The following is a 23488-nucleotide window of genomic DNA, read 5'->3' on the forward strand; positions in this document are numbered from 1 at the left end:
GTCGAGAGACCTCTGTGTTGGGCTCGCATAAGAGTGTCCTTGTCGCACGCACTGCAGCAGAGAGTGCGACAGAGACAGATCGGTCTCTCGGTGGACTGAGTGGAGGAGTCGAATAATGGATCTCGCACCCCGAGCTGGAAGAACCTTGAACAACCCGGCGTAGCCTCCACACCAGATGCGGTATTTACGCATCTCGGCGCGCTTTATTTTTTTCCTCTGTTTAATTGATTGCGCAGATTGAAATGTCGACATTGAGTATTCATCGAGAAATAAACAATTAGATTGTCTGTATATTTTATCGATCTCGCGTGTAGGACTAATATGGAGAGCTGATCCACATACTGCGCGGCGCCGCATCCCCTGAAGTATCTTCTCAATTTAATTTAACCAATAAATTTCATACAAGGCAAATTGCGCCAGAATCCGAAGAGAACTTATCAGTCACATTTTTAAAATTATTTAGAAATAGACAACGTGAAAAGAGGTTCACAATCAAGGTAAGAACCGAGTCGTCTGAAGTCGAGAGTAGAGTTGCGCGCGAAATGCGCGAGTCGTAAGATAAAGTGGCGGTAGTATTTGAATTTGTAATCTGGGCGTACCTAGGAAACGTCCAAGAAAATTTTTCAGAACAGGTACAACCGATGTTTCCTATCGATCGTCGTAGTTCCAGAATAATGTCTACAAGTCTCCGTCAATTTTGTGTCTCAATGCGCAGATTTTCCCGAACTTTCGGTCAGCATTTCCAGTTGTCTCCCAGAAATAACTCGAAAAACGAGTCGTCAATATTTGCCAGTTACTATAGTTTCCACGGTCCAAAGATCAGCGTCTTAAAATACCAAGTAAATTTACTTTTCAATATCCGATTTCGGATGATCGAAGGAAGGTCGAATCGGTGAGTACGTTGGTAGTACTGCAAGCACCACTTACAGCAATTTCGGAGTCTGCTGTTATCGGCATACAGCTTGGCTTATTCCACTTTAAACGTTAGATCTGTAAAGAAGGCGAGGCTAAATAAAATTAAATGCATGATATTTATTAATCCAGTAAGGATAAAATTTAAAGCGAAGAGACAGCAGCAGGATGAAACGAACGATTGGCCACCCTGTATATCGTTCAGAACGAGCAGGAACCGGCGCGACTGCGGCGCCATCTACTGAAAACAAAAATGGTGACCAACGATATGCCCTATCCCTGCCCTGGTTTTGTGGCACGCCAAATGTCCGTGTTGTCTAGGCTCCTGTCTATTATGTATTTCCCGTCAGTCGACGTATCCAATGTCGATGTGAGTAAGGGGAGCCCCTTAGCCGCCGCCGCGCCCAAGTTTAGCGTGAAATAAGCGTGGCTGTTTCTAACCAAACAGCAGGTGATATTCTAAACTACCGAATAATTTGTGTAATTATAACCCCCTCGCAGTAATTCGTCGTGTCATTTGCCTTATGTAATGAAATTGGATGCGAGTAATTTTACAGCAAAGTTGGATTCGCTCAGTGCGTCTTTAGTCTGGTAATTATCTTTGGTATTGTCGCGAGAATCAACAAGGCATGCTCGACCTGGTTTGGTAGCTGTTCTAGCAATGTGCAGAATTTCTACCCCAGACTCATGATTTTTATTGGTATTCAGCAATAATTGGTCCGTGCCACATGGTTGGATGTTCGAGCCGTTCGATGGTTTTAAGTATTTCTTCGTTCCAAATTATGTACCGCAGTTGGAGGTTCTGTAGGGCTAGGCTGTCGAAGTAATTTGTGTTGCCCTAGCAACGGTGCATCAATGAATCTTTACATGAGTATTTTATGTGTAGAGCGAAATGAAGCTCTGATTTCAGATTTGTATGATATCGTCACGAGAAAAAAAATCGTATAATGTTTTGATTTAATGTAGTTCATTTATCGGATTGCTATATCGTTCGTATTGATGTAGGTGATTATAAATTTGGTTAATCCTTCTTTTTAGATTACTGAATTCATTTGGTTACGGTTATGACAGAACAAAACCGTACGATGGGTTTAGAAGCCGAAATGGCTGCTCCGTTGCATTTGCAGCGGCTAGAACGTAGCCTGAATGTACAACCTTTCTTAGGTCAACTGAATGAACTCTTTCGAGATCATGTCAGGTATTGTTTACAGTATCTTTATCAATTTTATTAGTAAAGTCCTTTGCATTATATTAAATATTTTAACAGTGACGATGACAAATCTATTTCTTCGGATTCTTCGGAGGGCTCAGATATTTATAATGATGGCTTAACCAAGAAAGAGGGTTCGTACAAAATAAATTCAATGTAAAACTATTTGGGAATGTTATTGTATTCACATTGAGCATTTATTTTCAGAAGAGAGAATAGATAAACTACGACTGTATAATATGGCTAGTGTGGGAGATGAACGCAGATGGTTGCAAGATATTTTGCTTGGTGATTCATCGGATAGTTCTGCATCAGGATCTGATAGCGATGCTCCTATTACAGAAGAAGATTTTCAAGATATGTTAAAGTTTCATATATTGCGGAAGAAATATCAAGGCCGATTTTATCAGAAACCAGAGGTGAGAATTATTAATGATCAGTGAAGCATAAGAATGTAAGACTTAATTCAAAAATATATAATTTTCAGAATATTCAATATCAGTATTATGGTGCTGGGTTGTTATCAAGTTACGATAGGTTTTTAGAACATCAAAAACTTATAGTTGGAAATAAAAAGAAAAAAGATAAGAAACCTGATAAGAAGATTATGAAGCTTAAGAAGGAAAAAGGTGTTCGACACAGAGGATCAAATGACTATCGAGTGAGTGCAGTATTATTGATTTATGCATTATTTCCATTGTCTGTAATTTTCAATTTTAGGAACATGATTATCCTGAAGATGTTTGGGATAGAGCATTGCATAAAGACGATGAATTAGACGAAGCTGAGCTCGAGGCTATGATGAGACATCAACCTCGAGCTCGAGGCAGGAAAAAGCATAATAATAAGAGTCCTGAGGTAATGGCAATGAGGAGAAGGAAGATCTGGATAATGATGTCAAAGAAGGAGTTGGGGAAAGTTCAACGAGCTAAAACGAACAATCATAAAGAAATGCTTATTAGTTGTAAGAAAGTTGCACAACATTGCATGAAGTATTGGCGACAAAAAGCGATGCAAGTGAGTCTCTTCAGATTTAATATCTTGTGTTGCACAGGATGTCACTTGATTATTTCTGTTTGCTTGTGATAGTCTCAAAAAAATATGAAAGAAACAATTTGGCGTGCAAAACGATTAACCAGGGAGATGCAATCTTATTGGAAGCGTTATGACAGGGTTGAGCGTGAAACCAGAAGAAGGTTAGAAAAAGAAGCAGAGGAGCAACGTAAAATGGATGTCGAGCTCATTGAGGTTTTAATCAATCAATCTATTTAGTGGTTGAAAAAATATAATTTTTTTTTTTCACATCCTTAATTAATGTCGGTTTTAGGCAAAACGTCAACAACGGAAGCTGAATTTCCTCATAACGCAAACCGAACTTTATGCTCATTTCATGTCTCGAAAATTAGGTAAAGCATCACCAGAAGAACAGTTGAGGATACTCAATCAATTAGACGAAGAAAAGAATCCCCGATTAGTTGGAATTGATGATTATGATTGGTGAGGACACCGATGATAAGCCTTTTCGTTGCGGCGTTATTAATTTATTGATGCAATTTTTTTTAATAGTGAAATCATGAAACAGAAGGCAAAGAAAAATGCTACTGAAGCATTCGATAGCGAGAGAGCAAGAACTAGACAGTTTGACACTGGAGCAGCAGCGCAAGAATTGCGTCTGAGTGAAACTCCAGAAAACTTGGAACACCCTCAGCCATCTATTTTCAAAGGAAACCTTAAGGGTTATCAACTTAAAGGAATGAATTGGCTTGCAAATCTTTATGACCAAGTGCGTAGTGTTGATTAACTTATTAATCAAGTACTTTAATGTTAATGAGATTTTTTTACTTTTAAACATTATTTCTAGGGTATTAGTGGTATATTAGCTGATGAGATGGGTTTGGGTAAAACGGTACAATCTATAGCATTCTTATGTCACGTGGCTGAGAGATATTGTAAGTATTTCTAATGAGTGGGTTGCCAGTACGTAACAGATTATTAATCGTTTAAATAACTTTCCAGCTGTTTGGGGACCATTTTTAATAATATCACCAGCTTCGACGTTGCACAATTGGCAGCAAGAAATGGCGAGGTTTGTCCCTATATTCAAAGTGGTACCTTACTGGGGTAACCCACAAGAACGAAAGATATTGAGACAGTTCTGGGATACCAAAGACTTGCATACAAAGGAAGCATCGTTTCATGTGGTAATCACAAGTTACCAACTAGTTATTACCGATTACAAATACTTCAACAGGATAAAATGGCAATACATGATACTTGACGAGGCACAAGCGATAAAAAGCACAAGCAGGTTTGTGTACATTTAGTAAGACGTTTAAGACCAATGTAATTGTTAGAATGACTACATTTTTTTTATTGTATTTCAGTATGCGATGGAAATTATTACTTGGATTCAGCTGCCGTAATCGATTGCTCCTTAGTGGTACCCCGATACAAAATAGTATGGCTGAGTTATGGGCTCTGTTGCACTTTATAATGCCAACTTTATTCGACTCTCATGATGAATTCAACGAATGGTTTTCGAAAGATATTGAGAGCCATGCAGAGAATAAGACGGGAATAGACGAAAGTGAGGTTCATTTTTTACACGAATTAAATGAATTCTGACCGAATTTTGATATTCATGTTCGTTGTATATTTTTGTAGAACATCTGTCGAGATTACATATGATTTTAAAGCCTTTTATGTTAAGAAGAATCAAAAAGGACGTAGAGAATGAACTGTCAGATAAAATCGAGGTCATGGTCTACTGTCCTTTAACGACACGACAAAAGCTGTTATACTCCGGTGAGAGTTACTACGAAAATATTTGCGGATCATTACAAGGAGTTATTTAACATGATATTTTGGCATTGTAGCGTTAAAGAAGAAAATTAGGATAGAAGATTTGCTGCATTACACAGTTGGAGGTGGTGATACCGCTACTAATGACAAAAATTTCACCTCGAACTTAATGAATCTAGTCATGCAATTCCGAAAGGTACCTTTTCAAACATGATTTATTATTTAATCCCTTGTGTGATTAATATACGATGTTGAATTAAATTTTTTGTTTTCAGGTTTGCAATCACCCTGAATTATTCGAACGTAGAGACGCTAGATCTCCTCTCTTTATGAAGGCAGAATGTTACGAGATGCCTGTGCTGTTATACAACGAAGGACTATTATCCCTTTCATTACCGTCCAAAGATCATATACTCTTCAATAAATTATTCGTATTCGCTACGGAGTATATTCATCGGTCTCTTTACGGGCGAGGCGAGAATACTTTCGAGAGTTTTTTCTCATTTATTAGATTAATAAACTTATCACCAATGGAACTGAACAAATTCTTTATTGCTGGTATACTCTTCAGGTGCATACTCGCATAGTGATTATTCAGCTACATCAACTAATGCAAATTACCCACGTTTTAAACAATTATTGTTTCATGCCAGATTATGTTACACTACTTTGGTGGAGAGGAAGATGCGTATAAAGCGTCACTGGGAAGATTGGTGGGTCGACGAGAACGTGCCAACCCCTAAGAATATCATGTTAATTCCAAGACGTAAAGTTTGTGCCACACCTGCGACCAGTGGGTTGATTTTTACGAACAAAATTCTCGAGGGAGATGCCCTGTACACTCATACTACTCATACGATTCACTCGATGTCGGAGACGATGGCACATCGAATACTTCGCAGCAGCAAACGGTCTGCCAATCAATTGCTCAAGGTATTTAATCCACTCGTCTCTTAATGTAATAATTCTGCATAATATTTTACCGGCAAAAAAAAAATATTTCCAATGCCTAACTTTCCACTTTTAGTTCCAACGAACAATTCCCAGCATCAAGGGAGACCAAGGAGAGGAGCCAAAGCTGACCTTACTGCCAGAACATCCATATGTCCCTCGATCCCCATCGATGAGATTTTGTCAGCCCACTACTATTCCCGCCTTCGTCTGCGATAATAATCCCAAAGTAAAGGAGAAAATACTTAAGCATTAATGCAGTATCCAGAATATTTTTAGACCGTTTCAAAGAAACTAATTGGATTGAATTTCATAGGTCCAGGTGAGCCCTAGAAAGTTATACGTGAGCAGTAGTTCCGCAGCCTGTGCCTGGCGAAGACACGAAGAGTGCGGAGGGAATTTCGGGCAAAAAGTGTTATGGCTCGGCTGCAGCAAAGCTCTTCTTCCCTCGATATTGCAAGCGCCGTCAATCGTTCGAATGGGTCTGACTCCGACATTTTCATACGAGATCCCAGGCGGCTTGACGGGATGTGCCCCAATCAATGGGTGGTCGAACATCATCGTACCTGGTAATTATCTATCATTACCCCGGTTAATTTTTTTTTTACCTCGAATCTCATCGTTTCTCTCAACACATTATCGTATTTAAAATGCAGCGGTCAATCCGTACTTAACCGTATGTGGCATACGGTTCTGCATAACAATTATACAAATGGTCAGTAATTTAGTTGAGTGCGTAATGAGCGCCTCAATGGAGTGTCCTTGTCGAGTATTATTCAATGGAGCCGCTCGGTGGGTATGTCGTTAGGGGTAACGTAGTACGATCAATGAACTCGTAGGATATCCGTACACACACCTTGTCGCTTACCGAGCGATTCGTGACTCGACGTTGCGGTTTCAGGATAGTCTGTTAGGTGTCGGGTAACGTAACCATCGTCACGCAAATACGTGTACTTCTGCCGGTAACGCAGGCGTACTCTTTCATTGCTATGCCATTTAATCTATACGCCCCGAGCAGGAATTCCCGCCAATGGATGACAATAGCTCCGTGCAACCTGCTCTCATTAAATGCACTCGGTATCAATGATCTTTGATAAAAGTTCCGTTAAATTGTATACTCTGCCACGTCCGGTGCATAAGTAGATTACCGCGAATGATCATCTCGAACCGCAACCGGGGAACGATCATGCGATCGGCGGACGTGCGATCTCTGAAAAGGGAATCCGCGGTTTCGCCCACGTTGGAAATAGTAAGAGACGAGAATGAAGTTTTCTCAGGGTCGCGTGACAAGTATTGTTCCGCTAACCCATCGAGTTCCATTCCTGTTTCGAAGTGGCTTAAAGAACGATTCGCCTGCCTTATTTATAGACTCCTCGAGAGGGCCGCACAATGTGCAGCCCGATCTGTCAAGTATAGCTGGAGAATGAATACCGCCCTTCTTATCATACCCGAATTGCAAATGCATCGCAGGGACTGAGATACTTTTTCTTTCTCCTGAATTCTTCCGATTGTCCGATCTTTGGCAGCAATTTCGCTCGCCGGTTAATTGACGTTATGCAAATATAACCGAACGCGTTAAGGCGGGGCCGTTTGAAGCGGGCAAGTAAGCAGAGGCTCTAATGCATGCTAACTGCACAGGGACGAAGAAAAGGAAGAGTTCCAGTGGCTTGAAAAATCCAGAAAGGTTCGACGTGGTTTGCTTGCTGCGTACCACATTAGCGGTCTAGTTAGGAGCTAAAAGTAGGAAAGAAATGTGTTGCGCGGTCGGCTGTGTCTTTTGCTTTTTTTCCTCTCATTACGTCTGGGGTTGCTGGATCGAGTCTTAGCTCTCGAGGCTGGCTCGAGTTTTCAGCGGAGAATTGAGAAATTAAATATCCCGCCGATCGTCTCTATGGTACAGGCGTGAATATTTTAGAGAATGGCACGCCAGGAAAATTCCGCTCTAATGGATCTTCATGGTCAGATTTTAATTCCTTCGTTTTCTCTCGGATATGATACATCGTAACGGCTCGGCAGAAAAGTTTTCAGAGCGCTCGGTCGATAGGCTTAATGCTCCTTTGCTCACTTAGAGGATTCCGTAACCATTATACGATCAATTTGCATGGTAGGGAGTTCGTCCCGTTCGGATTAAATCCTCCGAAGACCTGCACGCCACGGAGAGACTTTTTTCCCTTTTGTTCGATTCAAGACCCTTTGTAATTTATACCAGCTCGCGAGGGGATGGGTGCCAGTTCAGGGTATCGTTAGAAAAATGTTCCCTGGCTTTTTCCAGACAAGCAGACCTTGGTGACGGATGCAGGGAAACTCTCAGTCCTGGACAGCCTTTTACGTCGTCTCAAGGAGCAGGGTCACCGAGTCCTGATTTACTCTCAGATGACGAAAATGATCGACCTGCTCGAGGTACCTCATCATCCTGATGTTACGTCCTTAATTCGCCTTTGATCGCGGTTAATTTCCGTTCAATCGTGTCCACAGGAGTACATGTATCACCGGAAGCACACCTTCATGCGTCTGGATGGTTCCTCGAAGATATCGGATCGCCGCGACATGGTCGCCGACTTCCAGAAGAGGTGGGCATCGCTAATCAAACAATAGTGTCCATGCCGTCTAGAAAAGAACGATTAATCGGAGTAATCGAGCGATTCATACGATCCTCCTGCAATTGTACTCTCTTCGGTCGTTAACGCGACCGATACTTGTGCGCATTAATTTATTAATGCCAGTGGTAGTTCTTATTACTTGGGTGTCGATCGCGTTCTCGTACGGAGCTGCTCGAATTTCCCGTTGACCCCGCGATAAGTCCGCGGATAATTGCGACGTTTTGTGGAGGTTTTACGTGACTTTAGGAGCGCGTATCGCGGACAGTGTCCATTTTCAGGGAACATTACCCGGTAATACGTTAGGCGAGTAAAGCGAGGAGGGTTGAGGGCACTGTAAGAAAAGAGGGACACCGAACTGTCGAATCTCTAGAACGTCGAGTGTAGAAATCCCCAAAGTGCACGGGGTCGGGCCGAATTAATTTGCATGCAAATGCGAGCACGGTCGTTGCTCGTCCGCTCAATTCCGCGTTACTTTATGTTCCAGGGCGGATATATTCGTCTTTTTGCTGAGCACCCGGGCCGGCGGATTGGGGATCAACCTCACCGCAGCGGATACGGTATGGTTTTCGACGATTCAATGTATTTCCCACCGTCGTCCGGTAATTTCGATTCCGCACACGGTTCTTTTTATCGCCCGGTGATCGCGAAATAACAGAAGCCGAGGACGTGACGAGGTGGACTTCCTATTGGGCGTAGAAAAATAATAAGGAAAGGTCGAATACAGGGTGAGGATGTTCCCGCTCTCTTGGGTGCAATCCATGGATGGATCTTTTCTTCGGCAACGCTGCCTTAGGATATCACCTCGGAAATTAATGGAATAAACCCTTGGAGGAGTCGATTTGGCGTGAAGTATTGCAGGATGTTTCCGTCACTCCTGAGGGACACTCGGAAACGAGACTCGACGGTCCCTCTCGGGCAAACCTCATATAGATTGGATATTTCCTGGGCGTAGAAAAAAAGAAAAAAAGAAAAAAGAATTGGAACTCGCGAAAAATCCCAACAGACGTTGGAAACCGAGGGACGGGAATTAATGGAGTCCTGGAGAAGTTTGACACTTCGCCGTCCCTCGTGGGTACTTGTACGTGTCGAGCATTACAAAGCGCGTTTCTTTTCGACGTCGGCCCCGAATGATCGAATTTATCCACCACAAAGTTCTCAGACCTAATCTTTTATTTTTTAAGGGAATTTCAAAATGCAGGGGGAGGTCTCACCATTTTTTTTTTATTCCCCCGATGTTTCAGCGATTTCGCATTGTTTCCATCCACGAGGAAATCCTTCGAAAAAAATTCCCACGTAATCGGTATTCCCTCTTCGTCGCCGCTTCATTGTCCTGGGCAAGTTCCGGGATTTGTCTAGAAATGCTCGAATCTGAAAGCAATAAGAAATCGGCAGGTAGATCACGTATCGACAAGGAGGACGACCCGTTGTTGGCTGAAAGGACTCTCACGATTTGTCGGTTTTCGTCGTCGGTTGCGCCGTGCCACTCGAAAATCAGCCAGGAGTGGAAAAAAGAAAAAAGTCCTCGTCCCCCAGGGCGAGACCTCTTAAATCATTCCCATCTGGTAATATTCTATTGTATTCCCCCTTTGTCACCAGCTCGACGCCATGGTCCAGTGGTCGAATTCGAGGTGCTGGAAGTGTTCAGGAAAGTCCAAAAGCAACGAGAATCGTCACGTCGATCGCATCGTCGAGGACATTTAACGCTATTTCAGCCGTGGCACGCACTCGAGACGTACACGAGGACAGGAGGTCTCCTTCGGGGAGACATTTCCTCCGAAGGATTCACGCCGCGTCGCCCGTCGAGATTGGAATCAACCTCGCGATCCTGGAGGGCAGAAGGCCCTCCAGGGCGATCGGAGGAGAGGACCAGACGTAAGCGTTTTCTCGCTACCGCGTCCTCCCCCTTTGAGGAAGCCGATGTCGAACTCCCCCGATGTACAATCTCGCCCATCGATCTAACAAATCTGATTTATTCGGAGACACGGCGTGCCTGGCTGCAGCGATTGCCGAGCACGCCGAGGAGCATCACGAAACCCGAGGCATCGACATCTCCGACGTCGTCGAGCCCTTCTTCGCGGGCCTCTTCAGGATCGGTCGGATGCGCGTTTCTGCCTCCTGGCCTTCTCTCCTTAAATGGTTTTCCGTCATCTCCGACGTCGTCGAGTCCTTCTTCACGGGCTCTCTACCCTGAGAAAAGTAATTCATCGAACCGCGGAAACATTCTGTTAATTCAAAGAATAATTATTTGACTCAAATGACTGTTCTTTTAATTAATGAAGTATTTATTTGCTTCGATGGTATTTCTTTCTCAGGGTGTGCAGATGGTTTTTCATGAGTCGAGGCCCCTGAAATATTGAAGTTTTAATGAAATTACAGGAATTCATTGGAGAGTCGCGGGTTCATTGAATGCATCGCGGGATGCCTTCACGGGGATGCATTTCAATCGAGTCCACCTTGTTTCACTCCCTACGCGGAACCGGCCTTTCCTCTGCATCGCGTTTCCACGTCCACGGGGATCCTCGACTTCCGTCACGTTCTCGGCAGACGTCGGCTTAATTGCGCCCGTAATTGTAATTCTAGTTGTAATCGTAATCGGCAGGACGACGTTGCGTGCGCGGCATTGCGTGTCTGCACGCGTGCACGAGTTGCAGGGAGCGCGTGCGTGCACGAATGCCGGCGCATCTGTCCCGAAGTTTCGACCGGGGTGGAGGGTCACGTATCGCCTATACGCCTGCGTCCTTACAGGTGATATTCTACGACAGCGATTGGAACCCAACGGTGGATCAACAGGCGATGGATCGGGCTCACAGGTTGGGCCAGACAAAGCAAGTCACGGTTTACAGACTCATCTGCAAAGGCACCATAGAGGAGAGGATCCTGCAACGAGCCCGGGAGAAAAGCGAGGTGCGCCCATTTTCCCATAAATCCGAGCCTCATCACCTTCCTCGTTTTAAATCCAATTCTAATCCGTAAATCCCATTGGTAGATTCAACGAATGGTCATCAGCGGGGGCAACTTTAAGCCGGACACCCTGAAGCCCAAGGAAGTGGTCTCGCTGCTGCTGGACGACGAGGAGATCGAGGCGAAATGTAGGTGGAGTTTGGTGATAAACTATCTCGATGAGGGGAGCTTCGTTAAATACACCCATCGCGGTGCATGATTACACGTCGAACGGGAAGCACACGGTGTCCCATGCCGGTCTTGGGTGGCTAAATCGTGGCCAGGACGATCGGATAAAGGACGATGGAGGAGCGTTCGGTCATCCGGTCAGGTTATGCGTACACCGTATCCTCCGATAGGGGTTCATGCCGAGCGACGCGCATACCGGGCGCAATTACATTATGCTCGTTAGGTTATGCTAATGCCCTAATAACGAATAATAATAAGAGCTGGCCCCGTGTACGCGTCCGTGTCCATGTATTTCAGACAGCCAACGGAGCGAGGAGAGAAAGCAGCACGCGGAGGAGGCTCGCCTCGACTCGAGCCTGCAGTCCAAGGAGAGGGACCGGAAGAGGAAGCTAACCGCGCTTCCGGCCAAGGTGAGCCCTTACGGACGATCCACCTTGTTTCCCTCCTTTCCACCGGGATCTTGCTCTCTCCTTGGGATCGTCACCTCCCAGGAGCCGAAACTCATTACCTTGTGAATTCCGGATCCTCAAGTGCGCGTCACCCTTTTCCAGCAGGACCCTAAGCGACCCTGCCTGGAGGATGCGACCTCGGAGCGGTGCGTGGAGAACAGCCAGGCGAGCCAGGATTTCGCCACAAAGCAGGCCAGCAACCCGGTACAGTCGCAGCAATTGAATCACCAGCTCCAACAGCACCAGCAGTCGCAGTCGCAGTCGCAGCAGCAGCATCAACTGCGCCAGCAAAACCAGCAGCAACCGTCGGACGCCCTGGACGATCTCGGAGGGCCGACCAGTCCGGTTAGGTCCGAGGTTGGTACCCCCTTCACCGTCTATTGTTCAGGAAACTGCAATTAGAGATATTATACTAACCGGTGAGGTATTATCGCAGGACGAGAACAGCAACGAGGGTCTCGTCGTGGACGTGGACGGCCCGGTTCCAGCTTCCGCTGGAGACGCCCGGCAATCTCGAGTGGGCCACTTCGGCGAACCTCCAAAGGTGGCAAGGCTTGGTCACCATTTTACCTTCGGCGTAGGAGGTTCCGTTCGAATGCGACCCACGGTCCGGGGAAGCACCAAACGCGGTCGACCACGGGGATCTCGCAGAGGAGGACCCATCGGCGGCAAGGGCAGGGGGCTTCTCCTATTGCACCCTCCTAACAAGGCCGTGGTCCCATCCTGCTCGACCCCGGTTGCATCTCCTACGAGTCAAGCGATTCATCACGGTGAGCAATTTCTCTGTCGTACCAGGGCTCGGGTTCCTACCTCACATTTAGCGATAATTCAGGGATAATAATTAAGCGTTAATAATTTAGGGTTAAACATGGTATGAGATGTAGGTAGATTCGTCACCCTGGGGAGGGTCCGTGGATCGGAGAATTCCAAGTTTGTCCAGGCTTGTACGGGATTGATCCGGAAACACGTGTTCCTGGCTCGGAGGTGTCATGAGATCGGTCGATCGCAAGTACAGGAAGACCATGGCGTTTCAACGGGGGTTGCAGTCGAGGGGCGAGTCCAGGACGTGACGCCCTTACGAATCGGAGGCTTTGGCTCCTGCCGATCCGCAGGCGGTGCAGCTGTCGCGTTTCGACTTTTCGCAACCTCCGCGCGAATCGATACCCATAGTCCTGGCGAGCTCCCCAGAGACATTCGCCCCATGACCGCCCCGTTTGGCACTTGGTCAGGTTCTCATGGGATTAGCGAGGTCGTCGAGCCGAGCATAGACTGTAGGCCCGGGATCGATCCGGAGGCTCCTCGACGACGAGATACGAAATTCCCTTGCGAGCACATCTGTGCACAAGTGCACGGGGGAGAGAAAGAGAGAGAGGGGTACCGCCCAGGGGGGTTCGACGAGAAGCGATACCAATTGTCCCGGTACCAACGAGGCGGTGCCCTAGGGGTCCGCCCCCTCGAAAGGTCTAGATGACTCATTAATCCGTCCGCATCGGCTTTGCATCCTACTTTCTTTATACCGTCTGCGTCGTTCCGTCCAAAACTGGCCGAGGGACCTTCTCGTTGGAGCCGGGACCACGAGGATGGTCCGACCATCGATACGGAAATTAATTCTCCTGATCTAAAGGGACTCCTTAACTGCAATTAATTCCTACATTCCGGAAGGTGGGAATGCGGAGGCACGTGTCGAAATTAACGGCCCCTTTCGTATCATCGCCATTGTAGGTGTAACAATCGCGGTGTCGAAACCGCGGCTAGCCGGCGCGGTACTTTCTACTTGAAAATTCGACGGTACGCTTGACGCTTCCGGAAGAGTAGCCATAACTTCTGTCTCTGCATTTACCTCGATCGCGGCAACGTGTCATTTCTCTTTACGTACATCCACGGCCATCCGCGGGAGAAACTCGCGAGGGACTTTGTATCGACGCGAAAGACTTGGATTAAATATCCATTTCAAAATTTATAAGATATAAAAAAGAAGGAATTTGTTTAACAATTTGACACCTCGGAGACCCTTTTTGTGGCCCTTTAACACACATTTTTTTCTCCCGGGGAAGGAGCACCATTAGAGCGACTCACTTCGGGCGCCGTCAATGAGCGGCCGAAAGGATCCTCTCTTCCGGGAGGAGAGCGAGGCGAGGAGAGAGAGACCGAGCGAGTCCATCCGGCGGGAGCGCGAGAGAGAGGGAAGAGGAGCTCTTGGGAATGGTCGCGCGTTTTCGTGTGGATTCGCGCGTGCAAGAAAGGGGTCTCGCTTGTCGCCGGCGTGCGCGGGCACGAGCGGATAATAGCAGGTGCGGAGCGAAGGAGGCAGCTGCTCCTCTCTTCTCTTCTTAGGTTTTTGGAACTTGTTTCCCCGTGGCCCCGCCGCCTCCTCTTTTCTTTCTCTCTCTCTCCCTCTCGGAGATGCGGCAACTGCACCGACGTCACCGGCACGGACCCGATCGCTCGCAAACCCGTTAACGCAACGACGAACCCGCAGTCTGCGAGCCGCGCCATAGATCCCTCCTCCGTTGCTCCTTTTCTCCTTTTTCTCTCTTTTTTCCTCTGGACACGAGATCGAGTGAGACCTCTCCTTACGGCTGCGTACCCTGGACCCCGCAATGTTACATATACATATTTTGTTAATCCATGTTTTACATTCATTTTTTACATTCACACTTTACGGGAATTCGGAAAGGATCGTCTCGTACCTCCGTTAGAGTCCTTTGGTGCCGCCAGGAAGAGGTGGACGCGAAGGTGTTCTTTGCCAAAGTCCCCGTGGAATTCCAAGTCGCATCGCCCCACGTTGAATTTCTTCCCGTCCGACATCGGCGAGGATTCGGCCAACCAGTCCCGAGATGCGGGAGGATAGGAAGGCGAATCTCTTTAATGAAGGACGGCCGGATAGCCGGATAGTCGGCATTCCTTGGCCCTTGCCCACCTCCTGGCCCTTCCCCTAGATAGTCGCGAATGCCTGCAATCCTTTCCACCCTTTCCACAAGGTCCAGCCAGCGGTTAACGCGGCCTCGATATCGCCCACTTATCGCCTTCATGGATATCGACGCCATTACGGTTTTCCTGGACCAGGTCCAGTCCTTGCCTCCCACGATTTATCACATTTCCTGGGGGATCGAAACGACCTCGATTTTCCCCGACAGGGTTGATCTCCGTTCTCCCCCTGGGGGTGATTCCGCGGTCGCCCTAGGGTCGTCAGGGTTCCCCCCTGGCTCGGATTTCGAAAATCGGTACGAAAAACAGCTTACGCGAGGGCTGGTCCTCCGGAAAAAAATTGATTAGCACTAAAAGTGAGGAGTACGAGAGTTCTGGGTGGTTGGGATGACAAATCTTGAGAGCGGTTCTTTATTTTTGTTCCAGGGTCAGCCGAGAGCTCGGTACCGGACGCGGAGGGCACGAGCACCGTCGGGTCCCTAGGACCTCTGGGGACCCTAGGGTCGCTGCCGGGGAGGTCGGGGCAAGCCGCCATCCGCAGAGGCCCGGGTCGACCTCGACTCAGACCCAACGGGCCCGCTCATCAGGGCCACCGGGGACACCACCACGGGAAGAAGATCCAGCGTCCGCTTCCGGTGCCCCTCAGGTCGCACCAGCTGGTGCCCCTTGCCCGCAAGCCGCAGACCTCGTCGACCTCGGGACCCTCGACCTCGGTCCCGACCTCCTTCGCCGCATCCTCGAGCTCGACTTCCCGCAACCCTGGCGAGACGAGGCCCTTCGGGTTCTACACCCAGCAGACGCCGCAGCGTGGATCGTCGTAAGGCCCCGAGGTTGGGCCCGTGATCGAGCAATAATCGCCGACTCTCCCGCGAGAAACGCGGCCGGGTAGACCCGCGACCGCTGCGGAAAATCGCAGATCAGCTCGAGGGAACGGAATCGCCGCTACCCGGGAACGCGGCCAAGCGTCGAAGTGTACCTTGGAGAAATCGAAGAGCGGTCCCAGGGAATTCTCGGCAGGTGGACTCTCGGACGGAGGGGCAAGGTCTCCCCAGGTGTAGAAGGACGCGCGAGCCAGGGATTAAACCCGGAATCCCTCCCGGAAACGGCGAGACGGGCCCGATTTCCCCGATCTACCGACCGCTCGACGTTCGCTTCGTTTTAGCGGCGCAACGGCCGAGTTCCGAGTTAATCGCCCCCGACCTGGAGGTCGTCGACGGACGTCGAGGGCGCGGATCGAGCTCCTGCGATCGTCGATCGTCTTTGATTTTTTTTTTTTTCTCCAGGCTCGATCCTCGCTCCGACTCCTCGAAACCTTCGTCCTCCCGACGCGAGGTCCACGTAGCTTCGTTACATTGGACAGAGCTCTTTCGCCCATATTTTTTAAACGGATTCGCATGCCACAGAACGTAATTGTGAAGACTAGATTTGTAAAAAAAAAAAAGTGGTATTTATTATGAATAAATGGAGGTCATACCTGAGGCTGTAGCGTTGTCGGGTATTCGTGGAGCTACGGATGGATCGGTTCATCGATCGGCGTGATCAGCCGTTCGATACGCGTGCCACGATCGAGCTATTCGGAAGGTCGACCTGTCCTTTTCGCGAATTCCTGGAGATCCAGCTCGGGCGCGCCTTGCGCCTCGGCATGCGGCTTTCGTAGGTCGTTAAACGACGAGTCGATCGGCCAGGATTTCTAGTCGAGGTCTTCTCTTAGGCCGAGGTGTCTTCTCTTAGACCGAGGTTAGGAATCGCGAGGAAACCCCGAAAGCTGGAGGCCAGCAGCTGCTCGGTTACCTGCCTCGTCATCTGCCTGATTGGATTCAAACCGATCCCGGTAAGTGCCGAGTGCTTTACTCTCGACTCTTCCCGTACCTTCTCGGCCGTTCGGCCGATTTTCACGCCTCTACGTTGATTTTCTAATTGCACGCCGGCTCCGTCTTCGATTGGCCACGCGAGGATGCAGATGCAGCTGACTCAGGAAAGTCCAAGTGGAGTCGCCTTCGGAGGAGTCTAAAAAATCCCGGTAAAGCGAATGCAACCCACGATTATGAATTATTATGAACGATTATGAGTGATTATGAACGCGAGACCTTTTTTGTAGGGAACCATCTATCGATCTCGAGATCGGATCTCCAGGCAGCCTCCTCGACATCGATCCGGCGACCTACATCTCCTGTCCAGCATCTCCCAGGAGTCCCGCTGGACCGAGGCCACAACAAGCCGAAAAAGGCAACGACAATCGCGACAGGTTCCCGAGGTGACTGACTGTCAGGAAACGAGAAACGTGAAATTCGGCGAACGCGGACCCGCGGCCAGGGTACAGCGAGGTGGAGGACGCGCGTGCACCTGCTCTCGAGTGCATCTCTGGTATCGGAGTACTATCCTTTACACCTTCCACCTTCCACCTACCGTTTCCTTCGCGCCAGACGGCGGCTCGGAGGGGACCGGACCGAGGCGAAACGAGACTTCATCGCGCTCGACTTTGTAGCTTAGTTTCTGGTCCGTGGCCCTGGAACATACTCGCTTCTTGCTGGTTTTTAGAGCCGAGCCGCTTAACGCCGATTAATCCCCGTGGGAAGTAACGGGAGGAAATTGACGTGCCAGGGGGAAAGGGAACACGGGCTTGACAGATTCCAGGTGAAAACTACGGTCGGCGCTACCTAGACCGGTTTTAGTAATTCGGCCTTGTTCCCTAAGAGAAGCGAATCGAATTTATGCGCCTTCGATTGATTAAATTACTATAAATATAAAGGATTAAAAATCCTGCGGCACTTATTCTGGATATTTAATTTCTTTAGTCATGTGGCTTGGTAAAACGTCCTGGGGGAAAATCACCATGCGTGGGTGATGTTTCTTCGAGTCGGTGTAGCATGTCCGAGGGGGACTTTCGACATGGGGTGACGGAAATACTGCGTTTTCCTTCTTCTTTTTTTTAGCAGGGCGACCAACGGGGAAAACGCGCCGCGTAGGAACGATAAACCGCTGCGGGAAGTAACGGGAGCGAATTGCGATAATGCCGGTAATGGTCTCCGCGTCGCGTTCGGGTTTTAGAGGTCCGTCGCGATGATTCCTGATGGTAGCACTCGGCGTCGTAAAGCCGACTCAGGGTGCGAGGGTAATTGAAGGAAGCGTCGGTTAATTCGAGAAGGAGGAAACCCGGGCCCTCGCCGGCATAGGAAGAAACTGGCCGAGGATTTCGCGTCTCGTTTCATAAGTGGAGTTCACACGAGCGATCGCTTCCGTCGTCGTTGATATTCTACGAGCATTGCCGAGGAGTGCCGTTACGAGTACGTAAGGCCGACAGTCGGGGCCCGTCAAATTGCAAATTTACGTGACGCGCCGCCAAGATTAATGGACGATCGGCTCGCCCGCCCAATTACGCGAATCCGAGCCGGCCGAAAGGACCCTCGCCAAAGTTCCGAAAAAAAAAAAAGGGGGGAACGAAATCGAGAGGACGTCAACAAATTCGAACCCTGTTAAGCCATATCCCTCTCCTTCTTTTTACCGACTTCCCGTCTCGAGTAATCGGAATTCTTCCCTTTACAATTTTTTCCCCTTTTTCTAAAAACGACTTGAAGGACAATTGCCGGGATTGTTCCCCGTTTTCCTTTTTTCTTCGGTGTCTCCCTTAATCGCCTGGAATTCGTTTCGACACCTGTTTCGAGGGCGCTTTTCCAGCCCCTCCTGAGATTCGGCTACCCTAACGAAGGGACTTCAAAGTGGGCTTTTCAGAGCTTTCCCCCGAACCGGGTATCGCGGTCCTCTGGTTAATTATCCTCGACACCCTCCTCGAGGCGACGCCACCCTCGCGGCGAATCCACTTGCTCGGCTCTTCGGCTTCCCCTCTTCCGCCCTCCTTTGTCCTCGCTCCTCGTCGTCCCGACCGCCGCTTTATTTTACAGCCCATCTGTTACTATTTCACGACGCTCGTTGCATTATGTAAGCTCCTCTCGCCTCCACCGAGCCTTCGTCAGCGGACGATTCCGCGTCCGCGCGATTGCCTTGCGGCCGCTCGTTGCGGTCGCCTTTAAGACCCTCTCGGGCCGGCTCTTAATAAGCTCCGCTTTTTTTCCCTCCTCTTCCTCTTTCGCCTTTTCGCTCGTAGAGTCCCCGATGCCCCCGAGTGTTTCTTTGGTTCAATGAATTATTTTTTATTTTTTTTATCAGGGCTGATACAGCGTGACACGTGGAGAGAAATTCGACGCGTGAAGCTCCCGGCAGGCGAGGCTTAACCTTCGCGAGGATCGCGAGGGAAACGACGCGTTTTTCTCCCATTTTCTCCGTTTCTCCCGCGGAAAAAGGGAAAAACGAGGAATAAAAACGAGGGCCGCGCTCCTCTCGAGTCGTCACGGCCGGAATTGGTGCGATTCCCGTTGAGGAGATGGCCGGTTTAATTGCGTGCGGAGCTTTCGCGCGAACGGGAGACCACCGCGGCGGAACCGCGCGGAACCGCGCGGAACCACGTGAAAGAGGGATACCCAGTTACACCGGGATCGGAAAGAGTATGCGTGGCTCACTTAAATACTCGCCGACCACGTGCGGCTACGCTTAAGTACCTACAGGACGTTCCACGAGTACTGCGCGTTCTCGTTAAAAGTTCCGCGGGTAAACCCTGGGTTAAAGGATAAGCCCGAGCTATAGTTCGCTCTCCCTCGAGGCATCGACCAGGTCGGCAAAGTCGGTCGAATCAACAGGTCGTCGAATAATAAAATTTGTAATAGTGCGAGCCCTGACGAGAGGCGGCTCGGCTCCCCCTAGGCTCGCACTTTGCAGGAATACCTGCTCACTTACGTGTTCATTATCGTCCGTGGCACGCGTTCCCCAGGGGGGTTGATGTACGTGTCAGGAAAGGAAGGAAGGAACGTCCTAACCAGAAGAAAAACTCGCCGAGTCTTCTGCGCCTCCAGGCCGGAACAAATTGCAGGAATCGCGGGATTCCCGGGATTTATTTCCCTTTAATTCCGACCAGCTCAATATTTCGACTTCAACTTAGGTCCGAAAAAGAAGTGGCACTAAATCTCCAACTCACCTTGGCAAGACTTCATCGAGGAGCGGAGAGGAAGCGTCCACTTTGCCTCGACCGTTGGCTTCCGTCGTCTCCAACATGGCGGCGTCTGCACGCCGCGCCGATTCCGGTGTATCTTTTATCCCTAATAACATATCTCTAAATAGTTCATTTGCGAGGCCGGCACGGGTAAACACGGTCTCTTTTCGGCGCGATATAATTACAGCCCTCACCCCGCCACCCTGTTCGTCGGCATCGGCGAGAGGAAGCGATAATTTCGGCCCGACTGGTTGGCGTTCGTTCTTTCCAAGATGGCGGCGCCCGCAAGGCATGCCGGGGCGGGCGCGCCGTTCGGTCGAGGGGCTCGGTGGCGATATTCCCGGGGAATTATCGGGCAATTACAATTAGGAGGCAATACTCGGCGCGTGTCCCCTTTGGTTTGCCAGCGAGCTGGCGAACGCTCGAGCCAATTACGGGAAAAGAGAGGGCCGAGGGCGGATCGAACCGAGCCTCGCCGCGGCCTAACGAACGCCGCCATGACGGACGGAAGGTACGAAATTAGCCGAGTGAAACCTCCCGCCGAAACTCCTTCCTTTCCTGGCCACTACGAGGTTACATACTACATCCAGTACACGCCGGTGGCACGCGTGTACGTGCATAATGCGGCATTAAATGTCGGTTCCGAAAAAAAAATCACGCCTACGCGACAGCGGTCGAAAATGTGTTAAGGGATGTAAAAATGGCATCCGAAGAGGCAATCACGAAATTTATCTCCAAATCGGATGCACCGAGTCGTATCAACCTTTACAACGCGAACACGAAGACTATGAGGAAGGCCCTGACACCCATGAAATTTCATTTGTCATAAATAATTTTTAAAATACCAATAAAAAATATTTAAGACTTCCCTGTAGCCTCCACATTCATAGTATAAGGTTTGTAACGATTTGGTCCGCTCGATGGTTTCGTAAAGGAGATCTCTTTGACGCCACTTTCGCATCGCCTTAAGAGTTCGTTCGTTGAAATCCCTCGAAAAATGGTATATTTCGCCCCCTAATGAGCGACATGAATATTAATGCCATCCTTTAACTCCTTATCGAGCCGGCGTAGCCGTCAGCCGGTTTCCTTGCGACCTGGAGACCGATCGAGGAAGTCTTAGGCGATATGCCTCCACGGCGAGATTCCTCCGCATGTGCAGAGGCCGGGATATCACGCGTGCAGGCGTGCGCTTCTGCACGCACGGTCTGCCCTCGGCGACACGGATGGCTCGCGAACCGTTGACCCCGAGGACGGTGAGGCTCCCTTCGTTAAAAATTCGCAGTCCAATTAGGAGGTAACAAATAATCGCGCCAATCGTTCCGTCGATCCGACCGCTCGACTGTCGCCGTGGAAAAATGGCGCCGACTCGACGCTGCGAATGGAAAGGTCGTTGTCAATTCTGTTAATTTGTTTTTTAGGAACAATGACGAGGACCTGCCACGGGGGAATAAAGCCTGCCAGTGGTGTAACTCGGTACAACTGGCTGCAACTCCTAAGGTCCACGTCGTCTAAGGTCGTCGTCTTTGTCGGTGGTGGCGGCGGCGCACCGAGCGTACTTCCTGCGGTGACCGGAAGTCGCGAGTCAGAGGCTCGGCTCTACGTGGCGTTACGCTCCCTTACGCGTATCTACCGTCTCGGTGCCAGTTTGCTTACGTCGAACTCGGTTGCACCGCCTTTAAGACCGTACACCGCAACCGATTCAAGGACACCGTCCACTCGGGGATCGATTCGAGATGTGCGGGGAAAAAAACTATGGAACCGCTGCCATACCCTGGAGAACGAAGATCGGACCAAGACGGGACCAAGATGGCGGGGTAAATCGGAAACTGGCGGTAAAAATGGGCTTTTTCGTGAATTTTTAATGCAATCGCTCCGGTCCCTTTCCTCCGTTCCAGGAGCCGACAGGAGGCGAGTCCTTGGCCGGGACCATCTGCCGGTTCCTCGACACGCCTCGGCACCTGACGTCTTATTGATTTAGCCCGGCTTCCTGGCAGATTCTTCCGAAGGAAGCCGACCTGGCAGGAAATCTTCGGGAATCCCTTCGAGGCGAGCCCTCCGGCAGAGGGATCGATCCCCCGATCGATCGGGCTCGGTTTTCTCGGCCCCCCCTCGAGGAAGCGCCCGGTCGTCGCTCCCTTGGAATCGGGATCGAAATTTCTGATTGTAAAAGTTTTAGATGGGAATCGTTGACCTAACCCAGAGGAACGCCGAGGGCCGAGACGGGCCCGAGAAAGTCATTTGGGAGGAGCGTTTTCGGTTCCACGCACTCCGGACAGGAAGCCCAATTCCCATCTTTTTGGCTGGCTGACTTCGCCTCGTTTCGGAAGATAATTGCGTCATAATTCGAAAGAGGAAGCTCCGGCCGTGGAGGCCTCGAAAATGTCCGTCTCGCCCGTGAAATACGTGAGACGTGGGATTTCGAAAAGGCGGGCCGCCATGTTGGAATTTTCGTGTGGGAAGAATACGTATAAAAAAGAAAAAATTCTGCGTTCGCGGAAAGGAAAGAAAAATATATACATATAAACGAAGAAGGAGAAAAATATATCTATAAGAAAAATTCTGCCTCCGCGGTGGATGCCGCGTTCGACCCTTCGATTTTATTTCCCATCGGCGAGGTAAGGTTCCCTCGAGATGCCCGACTTTATGGACACCCCATAGAAAGGGCGCACAATTTCCTCGAGTGTTCCAACTTAGCGGGGCACTCGAGCGAGCGAAGTAGCGCACGTGTAGCCCTTGGTGATTCGGTCGAGCGGCCTCTCTCTCTCTCTCCGCTCCTCCACCACTCGGCCCCTCTCTCCCGCTCTTTCGGCCCCTGCTTCGTTACCCCTTTTTACGAGTCGAGCACTTCGACAGATCTTATCGTCGTTTCCTCCGCCAATTTCCTCTTCCTCGATCATTCCACCGGTACCTCTGAGAATTCCGGGCCGAACGTGGCGGGATATATTCCGTACGGGATATTCTGTGAGAACCGCCTCGGCGAAATCGCTCCTTAGCCCCGGGGGTTCATAAAACGAGCCTTCCGATAAGATCCTGGAAAAGAGAAAAAAAAAAAAAGTCCGAAATCCGGCAAATTAAAAAAAAAAATCGCCCCTGGTCGCTCCATTTCTCCGGTCTAGACTCGGGCGCTCTTTCGCCCTTATTTCTCAAGTCAATCCTGGAATCCCTTAGAATCGATGGTTTGTGCCCGATTCGGCCGTAATTGTTGACCGTATTACTCGTCATGGTCCGGCTCCTGTACACGTGCGTGCAATAAAACCCATAGAATTATCCCCCGTTACTTAACCGATCGTTTGCGGTCGAATTTAAACGCTGATCACCCGCGGGTCCTCGGTACGGCTTTTCAGGACTTGCGAGGAAACACGTCATTTTCTAGTGCAAGTACGCATCGGGCGAACCGACACGAAATTTCGGTGGGATGGGCAATAATTTTCATTTTTTTTTTTTTTTTTCCGAACCGGGTGTACTT

General features: G+C 49.2%; 1 protein-coding gene across 3 annotated transcripts; it reads left to right on the forward strand.

Annotated features, from left to right (window-relative positions):
* Positions 1–360: 360 nt before the first annotated feature.
* LOC105702167 (putative DNA helicase Ino80) lies at positions 361–16442 on the forward strand. 3 transcript variants are annotated; one of them, XM_012429530.2, is made up of 28 exons: positions 361–497; positions 716–1363; positions 1951–2110; positions 2180–2256; positions 2330–2541; positions 2610–2783; positions 2843–3139; positions 3212–3370; positions 3450–3619; positions 3689–3905; positions 3984–4071; positions 4139–4430; positions 4507–4709; positions 4787–4927; positions 4999–5120; positions 5200–5495; positions 5578–5857; positions 5952–6104; positions 6192–6444; positions 8148–8275; positions 8351–8445; positions 8960–9032; positions 11221–11379; positions 11462–11564; positions 11902–12014; positions 12159–12410; positions 12490–12823; positions 15408–16442. In XM_012429530.2, the coding sequence occupies exons 3-28, from the start codon at positions 1977–1979 to the stop codon at positions 15800–15802; spliced, it is 4920 nt and encodes a 1639-aa protein (XP_012284953.1). In that variant the 5' UTR covers positions 361–497; positions 716–1363; positions 1951–1976; the 3' UTR covers positions 15803–16442. The 3 variants fall into 3 exon arrangements, with proteins under 3 accessions (XP_012284953.1, XP_012284952.1, XP_012284951.1); XM_012429529.2 differs by having other exon boundaries at positions 362–497; positions 716–1503; positions 12156–12410; XM_012429528.2 differs by having other exon boundaries at positions 362–497; positions 12156–12410.
* Positions 16443–23488: the final 7046 nt, after the last annotated feature.

The sequence above is a fragment of the Orussus abietinus genome, unplaced genomic scaffold (assembly GCF_000612105.2).
Source record: "Orussus abietinus isolate OABI.00-Male unplaced genomic scaffold, Oabi_2.0 scaffold46, whole genome shotgun sequence".
In the NCBI taxonomy this organism is placed as follows: Eukaryota; Metazoa; Arthropoda; class Insecta; order Hymenoptera; family Orussidae; genus Orussus; species Orussus abietinus.

What these genes read in the sequence shown, in the direction of transcription:
- LOC105702167 (XM_012429529.2), top strand. Translation starts at nt 1,977, where the DNA reads ATGACAGAACAAAACCGTACGATGGGTTTAGAAGCCGAAATGGCTGCT. An exon ending in GATTTTATCAGAAACCAGAG is followed by an intron (nt 2,542 to 2,609) that starts GTGAGAATTATT and finishes TATAATTTTCAG; the next exon opens with AATATTCAATATCAGTATTA. An exon ending in ACCTCACCGCAGCGGATACG is followed by an intron (nt 9,033 to 11,220) that starts GTATGGTTTTCG and finishes GCGTCCTTACAG; the next exon opens with GTGATATTCTACGACAGCGA.